This window comes from Manis javanica, chromosome 6, assembly GCF_040802235.1.
Source record: "Manis javanica isolate MJ-LG chromosome 6, MJ_LKY, whole genome shotgun sequence".
NCBI lineage: Eukaryota > Metazoa > Chordata > Mammalia > Pholidota > Manidae > Manis > Manis javanica.
Window position 1 is genome coordinate 117,500,210 of NC_133161.1, and position 15,607 is coordinate 117,515,816.

At 37.1% G+C, this 15,607-nt stretch overlaps 1 protein-coding gene across 3 annotated transcripts in view; it reads left to right on the top strand.

Annotated features, from left to right (window-relative positions):
- The window catches only part of LOC108385984 (caspase-13), a 29,427-nt gene extending 15,443 nt beyond the window's left edge, over nt 1-13,984 (top strand). For all 3 annotated transcript variants that reach the window (XM_073239352.1, XM_073239353.1, XM_017643605.3), the window contains 8 exons: nt 1,734-1,985; nt 5,546-5,655; nt 6,419-6,592; nt 7,766-8,000; nt 8,788-8,931; nt 10,102-10,211; nt 11,703-11,806; nt 13,542-13,984. In XM_073239352.1, the coding sequence (XP_073095453.1) occupies nt 1,734-1,985; nt 5,546-5,655; nt 6,419-6,592; nt 7,766-8,000; nt 8,788-8,931; nt 10,102-10,211; nt 11,703-11,801 (1,124 nt within the window). In that variant the 3' untranslated portion in view covers nt 11,802-11,806; nt 13,542-13,984. The remainder of the gene's footprint in view (nt 1-1,733; nt 1,986-5,545; nt 5,656-6,418; nt 6,593-7,765; nt 8,001-8,787; nt 8,932-10,101; nt 10,212-11,702; nt 11,807-13,541) is intronic.
- The last annotated feature ends 1,623 nt before the right edge of the window (nt 13,985-15,607 follow it).

The window sequence follows — 15,607 nt, forward strand, 5'->3', positions numbered from 1 at the left end:
CTGGTTTCTGAACACTTGCATTTGAATCCCTGCCCCACCGTTTACTATATACACTGTCTACTATCCACATGATTTGAGTCAGTTACTTAACTAACTTCTCTGTATTTGTTTCCTTATCCATATAATAGATTTAAAAATTAATATACTGTTACATGGAGTATTTCTAACATTTAGGTGAGAAGATTCAAGTAAACATTTGGCACCAATTGGGGTTCAATTAATACTATTATTATTGAAGCTGTGTCATGTTTAACTGCAGAATACAGTACTTGAACAGAATATGGATCGTAATTAGTGTGATGTGGACATTTTACTTAAATGACTTATAAAATAGGGAAAATATTAACTATGTCATTGGATCTCATTGCTGATGATAATGGTAATGATTTACATTGCTTGATATAGGTTTCTATTTCATTTTATTTTACCTTTTTTAAAAAATATTTGTTATTTCCTGGAAACATTCCTCACTAACTAAATTATTAGATGTCTTTTTTTTCCTCTAGAAATGTGTCAACTTTTTAAAAAGACTTTAAACTTTTTGTAATAAGACACATACAATAAAATACACAAACCTCAGTGTATGTTTTGATAAATTCTGACATTTGTGTGCACTCATGTAATCATTGCCTAGATAAAGATATCAAACATTCTTGCTAATTTTTTTAAAAAATGTTAAGTGTACAACAGATCTTAGGTGTTATTAACTGATTTAAGTAACTTTTTATTCATGTTTTGTAATTTCCATGTTTATAATAGTTGCACAATAAATATTTTTTAAAAGAAAGTTCAAGATAAAATGGACAATAAGGCTGGTGCTTTTGGGCTACTGTTCTTGGGCTACTGTTTAATGACCTGGGACATTTTCTCTAGGAAATGTTGTTTGCATCTATATATCTTTACATCTAAGATACATTGGATAACTATCTTTACAGAATTAGCTGAGCATTGATGAGATATCCTACTTTCCCATATACTACTTGTTCAAATCATATCTTTGGCATTAAAATGCAGTATTTATCACTTTGACTTCTGTATTTCCCTATCAAAATTCTAATAATCCCAGACAGTAGTAAATAAACCTAGTGTTAAATTAATCAACCATATTGAAATATTAGTCATTAGATTATTTTCAAATCTGAATTCATTTTAATTGAGATAAGATGTTAAAGTACTAGACTCTAAATTCATTCATTAATTTGTTCATTAATTCATGTAGTCAGCAAACATACGAGTGTTTTTAAATATTTTGAGCAAAAAGTGTGGGAATGAGATGTGGGTGCAAAGATGTGAATTCAAAGACATGGTGCTTTCACCAAGGAAATTAAACACAGAAGAAAAGTTCCTATGAAAGAATTTACAGTCTAGACAAGATCCTGGACTTCCCTTGGAGCATATATCCAAGTGGATCATCATCAATACTGTGAGAAAAAAAATATGAGATGAGTGGATGACTACGAAGTTCATATCAGGTCCAATGTCTCAGAAGAGACATGAGAAGCTAACAAAAAAGTCTTAAGTGACAGTGAATCATTAAACACAGCCTAATATGAATGTGGTGGCCTGAGATAACTCCACAGGTACACTGAAAGAGGATAGAGGATATATGCTATGAGGGAAATGGTGAAATTGTCTAAGGTATTTTCAAAGTTCTTTCAAATCACTCACTAAAGACAGGGCTAAAGCTTATTAAGCTGTGCCCACAGTTGAAAGACTGTTTGTATTTTTGACAGGAGACAACCGCAACAGAAACCCCCTTAAGAATTTGGAATCTTTGGGCAAAGAACTCTGTACTGGCATTTTGTACAGCTTGTTGGAAAAAAATGTCTTGAATTTGACGGAAAAAGAAAAGGACAAATTTTATGATGCTGAATTGAAAGACAAGGTCCGGGTCTTTGCAGACACTATGCAACAGAAAGGCCATCAAGTAGAAAAAGTCATCGTCCAAACCTTCCTTAATAAGGACAACTCCGTAAGTGTAAAAGGTAAACTAGAACAATTTACAATGGTTCTTTCAAATTTTCCAGAATCTATGTGCTTCAAGAGCCACCCCCCACCAGTACCCTCTATAATCCCCACTTTCATCTATCATTAATGTATAATTTTCACTAAACTGTCCTTGTCCTTTTAGAAACCACCTTGTACTGTTGGAGAAGATTCAATTTCCAACCAGCTAAGAAGCTGATCCTGTCCTTAGGTTACTCATAGAAATCACTAATTGTAGAAACTCTGTAGAAAGAGATACATGAACTTGAAGACAGGTCTGTTACTTTGGACATTAATTGACTGATTTCAAGTTTTTTAATCTCCTTAGGCATCAATCTCAGACTCTGTGAAATGGGAACAATTTTAGCAACTGCTGTGGCCCTGTAAGGCTGGGCATGTCATGGAGGCATACACTGACAACTCATGAACATTAGCTCTCATCCAGAGTTATCCTCTGAGGCCCAGATGTGTCAGTTCTTGCTGCATATTCAACAGTTCCACTCCAATATGCCACTGGCTTCACAAAACTACCATACATAAAATTAAACACTTGATTTCCCCTAAGTCAAATCCATTCCACTTCTATCCCCTTTCTATCTCATTAGACTAGACTACAATCTGCTGAAGTTTTAAATGCGGATCACAACTGTTTTCTTCACCAATGAATAATTGCTCTTAGCAGAGTGTCAGGCACATAAGAAATATAGGATGAACAGACAAATGGGGAACATGCATGCAGTAAATATTAGTTATAATTATTATCTGACCACTAATATTTAGAACTTTCCAGTGATAACTCATTTCTGTGAGTTACAAACTGTGATCAGAATACCTATAAAGTGTCCAATATATTAAAATCTTCCAAATTTTTTGACATAGATTGAATTGTAAATATTGCCAGAAGGCTAAATAAATATTCTCATGCCCAAATTCACCAGTGACAGATTTAATTTGCTGGGTTTAACCTGAAATCCCAGCCCTGAGTATAGTCTATCAATAATAAGAAAGAATAATAAACAAAATACAACATAAATTGTAGCTTCCTCACATAGCAAAGCTTTTTCAGTAAGTCCTTCTTTATGGAGAAAGGACACTCCCACCAACAGGAAGCACATGCTACTCTGACAGTTATCCAAGACTGTGCCCTAGATTGTCCTCATTAATAATTAAGCTGGTCTTTGAGCCAGTTTATTATTTTCTCTTAAATCTGAGGTAGGATGTAAGCAATGTGGGTTTAAAAAAAACTCAGAGATAATTCAGCAAATATGAATCAGAATTGAAGTAATGGGAAGTTCAAAATAGTTTTAGCAACCCCAGGACTCACAGTGAACATTAAGCCTATCCCACCGGCAAGTCCATGGCGGGTGGAAGGCACACTCTCGTGACGTGTGCAGTGGCTCCCTGGGCTGGGCTCTCTCTGCTGGTGGAGCCTCAGAGGGAGCCTAGGACACCTGGAGCACACTGCTCAGCAGGCCCGGGGGCTTAGCGAGCTGAGAGTGCCTAAGGGCTCTGGCCAGGCCTTTCAGACATGGATGTAATCGTGACACTTCCTAGCATAGCATTCAGGGAATGGAATGGGAAGAATCTAAAATAATATTCATTTGATTTAATAAATCCCAGTATGAACCTACTATATGCCAAGCATTGTCACCTTGTCAGAGAGATAACTGGTCAAATTCCTACCTGCCTAGGGAAATGGCTTTGTTTTGTCTTGCACCTGTGTCTTCCTTCTTGTATCAATTTAAGGGGTTTCCTGTTTATTTTATTAGGTAAAAGGACTCAGATACTAAAATTTTTACCTAGACTTCTAATTCTCTCATTTCTTTCTGTTGTACTTCCAGGCTAACAGGAGCTGCTTTTGGGCAGCAGATTGACTATGACATTTATTATTTTATAATGAAAGGACTTGTTTTGCTAATTTTGCAATTGGATCTGAGACTTAAATCCTGTTTGATTCCCAATTTTATCTTAAACACTATATTTATACATAGACACATAGTAGTCATTAAGAGGTGACATTTATTAAGTTAGAGAGTTCACAAAACCTGTAAATAATCTGGAAACAGAGGACAGTTTTGATGAGAAAACATGCCTTTTGACTAGGAAATATTCCAGGACGCTGTAAGTCTTCATGCTGGCAGAATCTTCTGGAATAGGAAAAGATAACATGTGTGACTGTTTAATCTATAAAAATAAATGTTCAGAACGTTTGTTATCTTTAAAGACTTAAAATTTGGTGCAACTACAGAGCTTAAGTTTTTAGCCTACTTTTAAGAAAAACACTTACCAAAAACTATTATTTATAAATTAATGGAAACAAATGGGTGAAATAGGAACAAAACAAAACAACTATAAAGTATAAAGAAACAAATGAGTGAAATAGGGAAAAATACCTATAAAGCATAAAAAGTAACACATTTCTACAGGATAGCATTGCTTTTCTCAACTAAAATTAGAGTTTCTTAGTTGGTTCATATAAGTGAACATTAATGTTTGTTCCTTTTATGGACAAAAAACTTGCTGTGTTAGGTCTTGGTAAACTTCTCTTCTAATTTCTGTTTATGAATTCCTCTTCTCTCTTCTTCCGAGAGAGCGCTGGACTTTCCCAGTCTTTTGTGTAATCTTATCAAATGAGGCCAAGCAGGGTTGGGCAACATTTCTCTGGGAATTAGGTCAGCATGAGTCAGAACCAAAGTTTTCCAACAGGGAGGAGTTACTTCCTTGCATTTGAAAATCTGGCTGTAAAACTTAGTGCTGGTTGCTTAGCACTTTCGAGGCAAGGGCACCCAGAGTCTGTTAGAATCTCTGGTAAAAACTGTCCCTTCAACTCTGGATGTAGCGCTCGGGTTACTACATAGAACTTCTCCTTTAAATAGTTGATTTCACAACTTGGTGAGGAATCACTGAAGCCCATCTCCTCTGGAAAGGTTAAGAATTCAGGCTGAGGTTACAATTAAGTACCTGACTTGTAGATAGTAGCACATATTGAAATGATAATATCTTGGATATATTATGCTAAATAAAATGTATTATTAAAATTAATTTCATCTCTTTCTTTTTAGTTTTTTAATGTGGGCATTGAAAAATTAAAATTGTACATGTGACTCAGTTGTATTTCTAATGGGTAACACTCTAATTAATGTACTTGATATACTCTTGCTCAGAGACAACAGAAAGTCCATATGGATGAGTGAGTACCCTAGAGTAAAACCATTGGAAATATCAAACTGTTTTTTGCTGTATTTGGAAAGGATACGTTTGATTCCAAGTCACTGAAGTGTTTTCCACAGAATTATCAGAATCTACTATTGCATTTTTAAGTGGATGTGCTTTCTCTACTACACACACACACACACACACACACACATGCACACACACAGATTTCTCCCCTCTTTCCCTGTCATAATCTATCTCCACACACTAAGGGTTAGGTTTAACTGTAACTCCTACATGTTAAAAAACCTCCTCCCATGATTTCCTTTCTCTGTCAGTATTTATGAGTGATAACTGGCTCACATAGGCAGATATCATAATTTATATTATGTGTTATATCCTGCAGCTCCTGCAAATGTGGCAACTGGACCAGATGAGTTAAAAGAATCAACAGATATTCTCAAGCTATGTCCTCCTGAAGAGTTCCTGAAACTGTATAAAGAAAGAGCTGAAGAGGTGCTGTGCTCTGTACATGAAATAGAGAAAGACAAACAATTGCTTTCACTTTAAAGCACTAATTGCAGGGTGGGGGCATAGGGATGGTGGTAATCTTTCACAGTTAGATCAAAGCATCTATGAAAAATTATGGGAGGAAATTATGTGGCCCCACACAGATTCCAATTATCTTTCAACCCCCAACTCATAGAATCAAAATATGTATAAGATAACATGGCTGAATAGTAATTGTGTGCATTCTGGTTGAAAAGCTTAGACATGAAGCATATTTTAAAAATATAATTAAAGGCTGCAGAGCATTGTATGTAGATGTATTAACAGCAGTACCAAAACAATACTGTTACCAAAGACAAGGGATCTTTGATGTATTCATTTTTAGCGTAAGCCAAAGGCAAATATTTCTTGGTTTTTATGAAATTTGATCTGAATCTTGAATCCTAAGAAAGCTTTGACATGTTGGTAAAGAGAGGGGAGACAAAGAGGATAGGAGTTACTCTAACCTCCTCAAGATTCTTAAGTAACCATCCCAGGTATGTACTGGGTCTTGTTCTAGGCTCTTGGAAAACAGAATACTTCCTTTCCAATGTACACTTATTTATATTACGAACTTCATTTATTACAAAAGAGAGAAAGGCAGTGATTCCTCATACAGGATAGGGGAGAGAGTATCTATCAGAGTGCTTAACAAAGAACAGTGATTGGTGGGTGAGGGTGTAAAAAAGATCTTGGTAAGTCACACTCACCGCATATCCGTTTCCTGCAGATCTATCCAATCAAGGAGAAACAGGATCGCACTCGTCTGGCTCTTATCATATGCAATACCCAGTTTGACCATCTTTCTCTCAGGAATGGGGCTGACCTTGATGTCACAGGGATGAAGGGGCTGCTTGAGGGCCTGGGCTACAGTGTGCACGTGGCAGAGAACCTCACTGCCAAGGTAAGGGCCCTCCCCACCCCCAACACCCACATATATCACACATTCTCCCAGCAGCAAGTCAGCTTTATAATGTCAGGCAAATACTTTAACAACCTGCGGCCTCCTCTGTGCGTGTGGGTCTGATTGCGTGTGTGTGTGTGTGTATTTATTACATGAAAGTATTAGATAGGTTGAACCCTGTGTCTCTTTTCTGCTCCAAATATCCTCAGTTTCATAAAACTGGATGAAAATGGACTGGTATGTGTACTCAACACAGTTATTAGTTTCAAAATGAGATAATTGGGATTAAGCCCCCCCAGCCCCCAGACAATTCTTGAGTAATGAATGTTTAGCAGGAGTATACCCATCATGTAAATAGTGAGCCAGACTTTGTCCCAGCTCCTCCTGGCACTGGGCATAGACCTGCATGTGAACCGGGAAGTTCCCAGCTCACACTGATCCAGGTGCACTTGGTGGGGGTTATCAAACTATAAGGAAAACAGAAAATTTCAGAGATTTGGTGTGTCTCTGTGAGGGTGAAAGGAAAGTTAAAAATACATGGAAAATAAAGGACAAGGAAATGTGCGGTGACATTGGTGAGCAGGGACTAATAATGGTTGATGGGATGGCCACGAACAGCCTCTCTGAGAAGATGACCTAGGGGCTGGCACGCGATAGAATGAGATTGCTCCCCAAGATGGGAGTGCGATGCTTGGGGTAACTCCAAGTGGAAAGGCTGAACTGAATGTGAAACTGGCACATGAGAAGCACAGAAAGACCAGCGTGACTAGAGCCTGGGGCAGGAGGATGGCAGGAGGGAGAAGTAGACATACGTCAGAAGTCTGGTTTTATTCCAAGTACAGTGGGGAGAGTTAAGGGAAGTAGTGTATTTCTTTCTAGAGGCTCTTCTTAAGTAATAAGAAAAAAAGAGAGATGGAAAGGCAAAAGTATAGATAAGTGACAATAGCAAATGCAAATTATGTCAAGAGAACAGTTTATATAATGTCAGCAGAAGCAGAAAGCTGAGCCCTCTGCTCTGTTACAGAAGAAAAAATAAAACAGCTGTCATGGGTAACCACCCTGTGAAGGCGTCGCGACTGGTGCATTACAGGTTTCTCACACTGCTCATGATAAATAGGAAGTCGGATTCATTTTGATGCTGTGCCATTCCAGTCTGTTTGGGGTCTTTTCCAGGATATGGAAGCAGTGTTGCAGGCATTCGCTACCCGCCCGGAGCACAGGTCTTCCGACAGCACCTTCCTCGTGCTCATGTCTCACGGCATCCTGGATGGAATCTGCGGCACCACGCATCGGGATGACAAGCCAGATGTGCTGCCCTATGACACCATCTTTCGAATATTCAACAACCGCAACTGCCTCAGTCTAAAGGACAAACCCAAGGTCATCATCGTCCAGGCCTGCAGAGGTGGTGAGTTCTGAGAGGACAACTCCAGAGGTCGTGAAGGTGGTCACAGAGGATTGTGATCTATACTTTGTTTCTAGCAGAAACAATGGAAACAAGCTAAATTAAATATTTAGGTAAGTCCGTCTAGGGAACTGTGATCATGAGAATTGTCTTGTCAGCTGAGAAATTTCTATTCAGTTTAATCCAAGGTAAGTAGTGAAGGAGATCACCAGAATCCCTAAATAAAAGTTACACAACAAAATTCAAAGCTTAGAATGAAATCATTTCAGTGACAATGTTCTCTGTAGATGTTTTACTGACATTTTGGCATTCTCTGGCTTGAAAAGAGTTTCATTTGAAAGTGGGGCACCTTTTTAAAAATATGATATTGAAAGGAAAATGAGTAGAAGGATGAGGGGACTTGAGACTGCAGTCAAATTTTCTTTCCCTTATTTTTTTTTAACTTCCAATTACCTACAGCTACTGTTTGGGGTAAAAGCAGAAATAATTAAGCTAAAAAAATAGTAACTTCTCTGAAATTATGCAGATAGGGCTTTAATTCCTTTACTCTTTTTAGCAAATGGGTTATTCCAGTTTTATGGCATGGTCACTATTTACTGACATGCTGCTGTCACTTTTAATTGACACACCGCTCAATGCATCAGAGCGGTAAAGTTTGGGGGGAGAGGGAGTTGCATGTGAGTGTGTATAAATGTGGCTAGAAAAAACATTTAAAAATAATGAGGTGGACCGTTGTGGTAATCACACTGAAGGAAGCACAAGAGTGTGTAGACAGTTGATGTCTCCACAGCAAATCGTGGGGAATTGTGGGTGAGTGACTCTCCAGTGACCTCGGCAGACAGTTCTTCCCAGCCTTCTGAGCATCTGGAGGAGGATGCTGTTTACAAGACCCACGTGGAGAAGGACTTCATTGCTTTCTGCTCCTCAACCCCACGTATGTGTCTTTCAGTTGAAGATAGGGGTTTGTAGACCTGCGCTACTCTGAATGATTCTAAAAATCCAAGATAGGCTTTGTCTGATCTGAGACATATTTTGAGTGCTGTCCATGTATTTCACATTTTATATTATTGGTTCTATGGAGACAGATGTTTTTTTCCCTCATTTTAAAAAATGTACTTTTATTATAAGTGTTGCACTTTACAGTCAGTTATACCAAACATTAAAACAACTTATACAGGGAAATTCCTTCAGCATTAAAAAAAAATGATTGGTTTAATATTTTATTAAATACATTTAACATTTTGAGTAGAATTCTTATGGGCCCCAGGACTGGCTTCTCTTTCTCAAGTTAAGCCCCTTTTTTTCATATTTTTCATCTAATGCTATTTACAATGGCCCCATTGCATGCTGCTACAGAAATATGGACAGCCTTTTAAAGGTAGAAAATGGTACTGTGGGGCTTATTAAGTCTAATAATGGGGCATCAGTGTTTAGTCCTTGAGCTCCAGGTAATCATCTTAAGAAGCCTTATATCTGAATGCCTTCGATTTGAAAATTTATTTTAAATCTTTTTTTTTAAACCACATTATGGAGGTATAATGGATGTACAAAAAGCTGCCCAAAGTTAATGGCTATAACTTAATGAGTTTGAAGGTAGAGTAATACTTGTGAAACCATGAGCACAGTCTACGCCATAAGTTATCCCTCCCCTCCTAGAGCTTCCTCTGACTGTTCATCTGTTTTGTCTGTTATATTATGACTGACAGCATGGTATATAATCTGTAAACAACTGTGTGAACGTGGGGAAATTCTTTAATCCTTTTGAGCTGCTACTCTTTCCTCTGTGAAATAGGACAATTCCAATGACCTCTCAAGCCTCTTTTCAATGCCCCCTGAATGAACGTAAGTCACAGAGTAGAAAGGCAGTCCCAAGAATACAAGAGTCACTATGCAATCCTGCAGCTCTAATGAACTGCCATTTAGCTCAACCTCTACCATTTCTTTATGTTTCTTTATTTCCTCTGTGTGGAAAATGAGTTAATGTAGGGTTTTAAGAGCTTCCCTTAAATATGTCAAGATAATTCCCAAATAATTACATAATCAAATGTAAACAAAAAATGAGTGAAGGCCACAGCCCAAGGCTCACCACTCCCTCTCTTTGTAGACAATGTATCCTGGAGAGACATCACAAAGGGGTCTCTCTTCATCGCGCAGCTCATCACATGCTTCCAAAAATACTCATGGCGCTATCACCTAGAGGAAGTATTTCGGAAGGTAAGCTTTCTTTTTCTTTTTCTAACCATTTATTTGTTCAAGAAGACGTTACTACTTTCCACCTTCCAAGTGACAATGATGGACTGTATCAGCCTAACAAAAGGAGAGTGGTACCTGGTTACTGTCACCCAGGTGTTTAAAATCTGATCTAGAGAAAGAAGACAATGTATCACAGCAGGAGATCAACATAGAACAAATTAATATAAAATATAAGCTTGTATATGATGGACTATAAGTTCTTAAAATTCAAGAATAGGAAGTACTTTGAATTAATTTTCATTGCTTGATTTATTAAATAAATATGTATTGGGTTCTGTGCTTGGTAATGGGTTCTGTCCGGTGACACAGGGGTAAGTATGACATATGTGACATGAGCTGCCTACAACTTCCATTCTTGTGAGAGAGAAGAGTACTAAACAAGCAGGCCAGAAAATATGTGCCATTAGAGATTGTGATGGGATCCCTGAAGGAAAGACCTATACAGGTGAAAAGAATATTGGAGAAGACATTCTTTGCAGTGGTCCAGAAGGGAAGACTTGATATTCCTTCCCCAACTCAGAACACCCTTGATTTCACTATCCTTCCTAATTTATTTTCCTCTCTAGCTCTGACCATCAGCCACTCAGTATACACTTCACTTGTTTGTTTTCTAGCTGTATTTACTCACTTGAATACAAGCTTCATGAAGGCAGGGATTTACTCAACACTTTAAACACTCTGGCACCTACAAATTTGTATTCATTGAATGAATAAATGCATGAATGAATGAATGGAGGTTCCCTCCAGTTTTTAGGGAGAAGAAAATTGGTATGAAGAATGTGGGAAAAAGTGTGGTTTTCTTTTTTAATTCAAAACCATAGAAAACAGTGGCACTCTTATGGAAAAAGAGTTTTTAAACTTAAAAAATTACCCTTACTAAACAGGAGGAGATTGTATAATAACATGAGTCAGGGTGTCTGTAAACAGAAAGTTAGGAAGTTGAGCCCTGTTGGATGAATAGGATTTAGACTCTACTTTCAAGGGCATTCCTAGAAAAGACTAGAAATAGTGGAAATAGGGTAAGTAGGGTCTGACTGAATAGTCCATAGCAGAAGTCTTCAGAAGTCAGCTTGGTAGTGGGGATGTAAAAGTGGTTCAGTGCTCAGGCCTTAAGGACAAAATCCTGAGATTTGAGCATTACTGAAATGAAGAGTTAGCCTTGGTGGAGTTGAAGGTTAGAGGATCTTTGATAATCAGATCTGTAGATCAGAAATGGAGTTTAAAAGACCTTGGATTAGGCATGCAATGCCTGTTTTGAGATAAACAGTATATTCTGACATAGGATGTCACTGCTAGTAGGTAAAGTAAACAGTGGTAACACTTCAACAGAGTGTTAGAATATCCATGGTCTTAGTCCCATCAACCCTCAGAGCACCCTTCACTCCCAGAATTTTCTGGCTCATGGCGCAAAATATTTTCTGAAAATACACAAGAAGTATTTTTTGTTTCTAGGTACAACAATCATTTGAAAAACCACATGTTAAAGCTCAGATGCCCACCATTGAACGACTATCCATGACAAGATATTTCTACCTGTTTCCTGGCAATTGAAAATAGTAAGTATCAAGATTGCTGTTGGCAGGGGAAATAAATGGGAGAGTAACACTGGTGGTGAAGTCCAATGACCAATGAACCCCAAATGCTTAGGCGATCTAATTAGTATTCCTTCTTGGTATAGTTTGGTGATTAGCTGCTATTTTTTACTTACATGCATCTGGATCCCCCCCACATCTCTATAATCAATCAGTTAATCAGGGGGGTAAGCCAAACCAAGAAAAGGAGTAATAAACATGAAGGATGCAGGGTAGCAATTATTAAAATGGAAATAAACTCCTGTTTCCATTATTACTTATATTCATCTGTCTCTTTCTCAGTCACACACAGACACACACAGACACACACAGACACACACACACACACACACACACACACCACCGCCACCACCACCACCATAGTTACCAAACACTGCTTCAGTTCCTGCAAAGACAGAAAACAGAGGTGCTAACTGTGGAGAAAGGAGGACTTTGGTCCTTTGAGCACACGTATCACATCCTGACATTGAACTACCATCACCAGACAGTGTAAAATATATCCTGGACCATCAAGTTTGTGTTGATGCACACTCCAGATCTCTGACTGTTCTCACAGTGTGGATCACAGAATGCTCATTGTCTGCTCTCCAAGCCTCAATTACTGCTCAGAAACTCCTTCAAGCACCTATGTTAATACAAATTTTTTTTTGTCATAATATTTTAGAATGGATTCATCAAGTAATTGTTCACTCAACAATTACTTTTCTCACTCATAACAGCTTTATATCACACTATATTATAGGCACATATTAATCTCCCTCTCAGGAATGTAATTAAAATTATATTTTTTATTAAAGTCTGTATCACTACTTTAATTATTTACCTATACCATCTCCTACCCCTGGTTTCTGTCACCTTGATTACATAATTGCATAGATACTTTATCAGAAGTTTTAATGCCTAATTAGTCCAATAGAACCACATTTGGGGATTGAATTATTTGACTAATATTTATTATGCACTTGCTGTGTTCCAGATGGCTATCACATACCAGTGAACAAAACAAATGGAGTCCTTGTTTTCAAAAAGCTCACACTCTAGTGAGTGGAGACAGCCTGTAAATACACAAACAAGTACATGTGTCATATGTCAGAGAGTGTGATAAGAGCTAAGAAGAAAAATAATGGAGGCTAAAGAGACACAAAAAGATAGGTGTTATTCTGCTATAGATAGATTTTTCAGGCAAGCCTTCTCTGAGGTGTTGAAATGATGAAATCAAAATAAAGAATGGATAGAGTAGGGGAGTGAACCTTGAGGTTCCATGCAAGGCAAGTGTTCCAGCACAGGGAACAGCAAGTACGAATGTCTTGAGGCAAAAATGTGCTTACTGTATTTAAAAAACTGCAAGAAGGTAGTGGACAGGAGGAAAATGAGAGTGGGGAAAATGGCATAAATTAATTCAGAAAAAAGGTGAAAATCCTGATGACATGGACCTTAGTGATCACATGGTAAATATTTAAAAATTTTTATCCTGAATGATCCTCTGAATGCTTTTGGAAAGAAATGCATACACTAGTTTGGATTTTACACAGATCATGCTGAGTACTTTTTAGTGACTACACTACCAGGGTCACAGGTGGAAGCTGAGGGAAGTGACAGAAGTACATGGAAGAGGGTGGAATAAGAATCATGGTAAGAGTATAGACTGAAGTCATGTAGGGATAGTCTCTTGACCTTCTGTTTTTTTCCTTGTCTTCAGGAAATTACAGGCAATCCAGCCCGTCTTGATCAACTTCAAAAAGCACCTTTATCAGTACAGCACATGTATTTAACCCTTTGAATGCTCATAAAAGTGAAAACAAATGACTGTGTCTTATTGGTCCTCCACTAGAGAACACAATTTCAATTAAAATAGTGGGTGAGTGGAAATGAAGTGAAAGAAGATAACTGGATTTTCTAGATTTATGAGTCACATAATATCTGCACTGCATTGAGTGAAGAGAACTGTCTATGACTTGCCTTCAGCAAAAGTGTGAAATGGTTCCTATCTGGAGACGATAATTCCAAATTGGCCAGCCCCTCACTATACACTCCAGCCCTGGGACCATTCATGTGGTCCAGAAGAACTTTTCTTTGTACTTAACCAACATTATAGGTTAAGTTAATTTTTTTTCAGTAAACTATTATTATTTTAGCAAATCATTCCCATGTATCTTTCTTTCTTTCTACTCCAAGTTAATTAATTTTCTCATCAATTACTTGTTTTCCAGACTTCCACACCTTCCACAGAGAAATTTTATTCTTTAGGAAGCATGTAGCTATTCTAGAAGAATGAATTGAGCATTGGTCCAAGATGGTGTAACCTCAGTGTATTTGTATAGGAATACACATATAATTAAAGGATAACAAAGAGAATGGGTAATGTCATCAATGGAAGAGAAAGCATCCAAATTTCTGGAAGAGTGAATGGGTGTTAGAGGAATTTTGGCAGGATGGCCATCCAAGCTACTATGTGAGGAGATATGCCATTTCTGCCACATACACATAGAATGCTGAATTAGATATTTTAGTACTTGCTGAACTGGGTTAAAAAAATAAGATGCCTTAGGTGTCAGATATAATCATAATAGTTACTGTTTATAGAGATTAATTGTATGTCAGGTTTATTGTAAGGATTTTGATTATTTTAAGGGAGCTTATCAATATTACTAATTTAATCACAATAGCTCTGTAAACAGTTTACTATCAACACAGTAAATACTTACTATAACATCCCCATTCTTCAGATAATGAAATGAAAGAACATAGGTGTCAGTGATTCACCTGAAGCCACTCAGTTAGTTGGTGGCCACACCAGGATTGGACGCAAATGACCTGCTCTGGTGTCAGAGTCATTAACCACAGCTCTGCATTGCCTCTCCAAAGCAAGGAGAGACTGGACTGAAAAGCATTCTAAATTATGAGAATTAACTGTATTTTGAATTGCAAGGGTTAGCTAATAGTACACATATTCATGATATTTATATTTCTGGACTTAGCCTGTCCAGGTGGAAACATGAGACATATCACAAAGATCCCTAAATACATATTACAGAGATCTCAGTTGCTGACTATTGAGTGACAATAGTAGAAACCCAATAATGTCAACGTTGCCCCACATATTCACATAATCTGAGATGTCAGAAAAATACTAAATCAAGAAGAAAATAGGAGAAAACAAATAAAGAGTAAAAGGAAAAAATGAAGGAGATGTTAATGAAACTAAGGATGGAGGAGATTGCCAAATGCAAAAACTGGTCCTTTAAAAACATTTAAAAATAAAATAGCCGACTTTCAGTTAGATTGACTAAGAAAAAAATATAATCAGTAAAAAATCAATATTAGAGATAAAAAGATATAATAAATACAGATAAATATACATACAGAAAAAACAGGAGAATACCATTCATAATACAGATGAAATATGGACAATTTTCTAAAAAAAAGGAAATTAACAAAATTAATACATGACAAAACAAAAAGCCAAATGTATCTGTAAACATTAAGCAAATTAATTTTTGTTATGTCTACCTGAAAAAAAGATAACAGATCAAAATGACTGTAAAGAAATGTCTTTCAAAACTTCTAAGAAATCGATGAGCTGCATTTTATATAAACACTTTATGATAATAAAAAGAGAAGTAAACTCCTTAAATTCTTTTACAGGACTTGTACAAAATTGATATAGAATTAGAGAAACAGAGAAAAAGCTGGAAAAAGACTGGCTGATTTCTCAGGAATACCGATGTAAAGATTCTAAATAAGATGTTAGCAAAGTAAAACAAG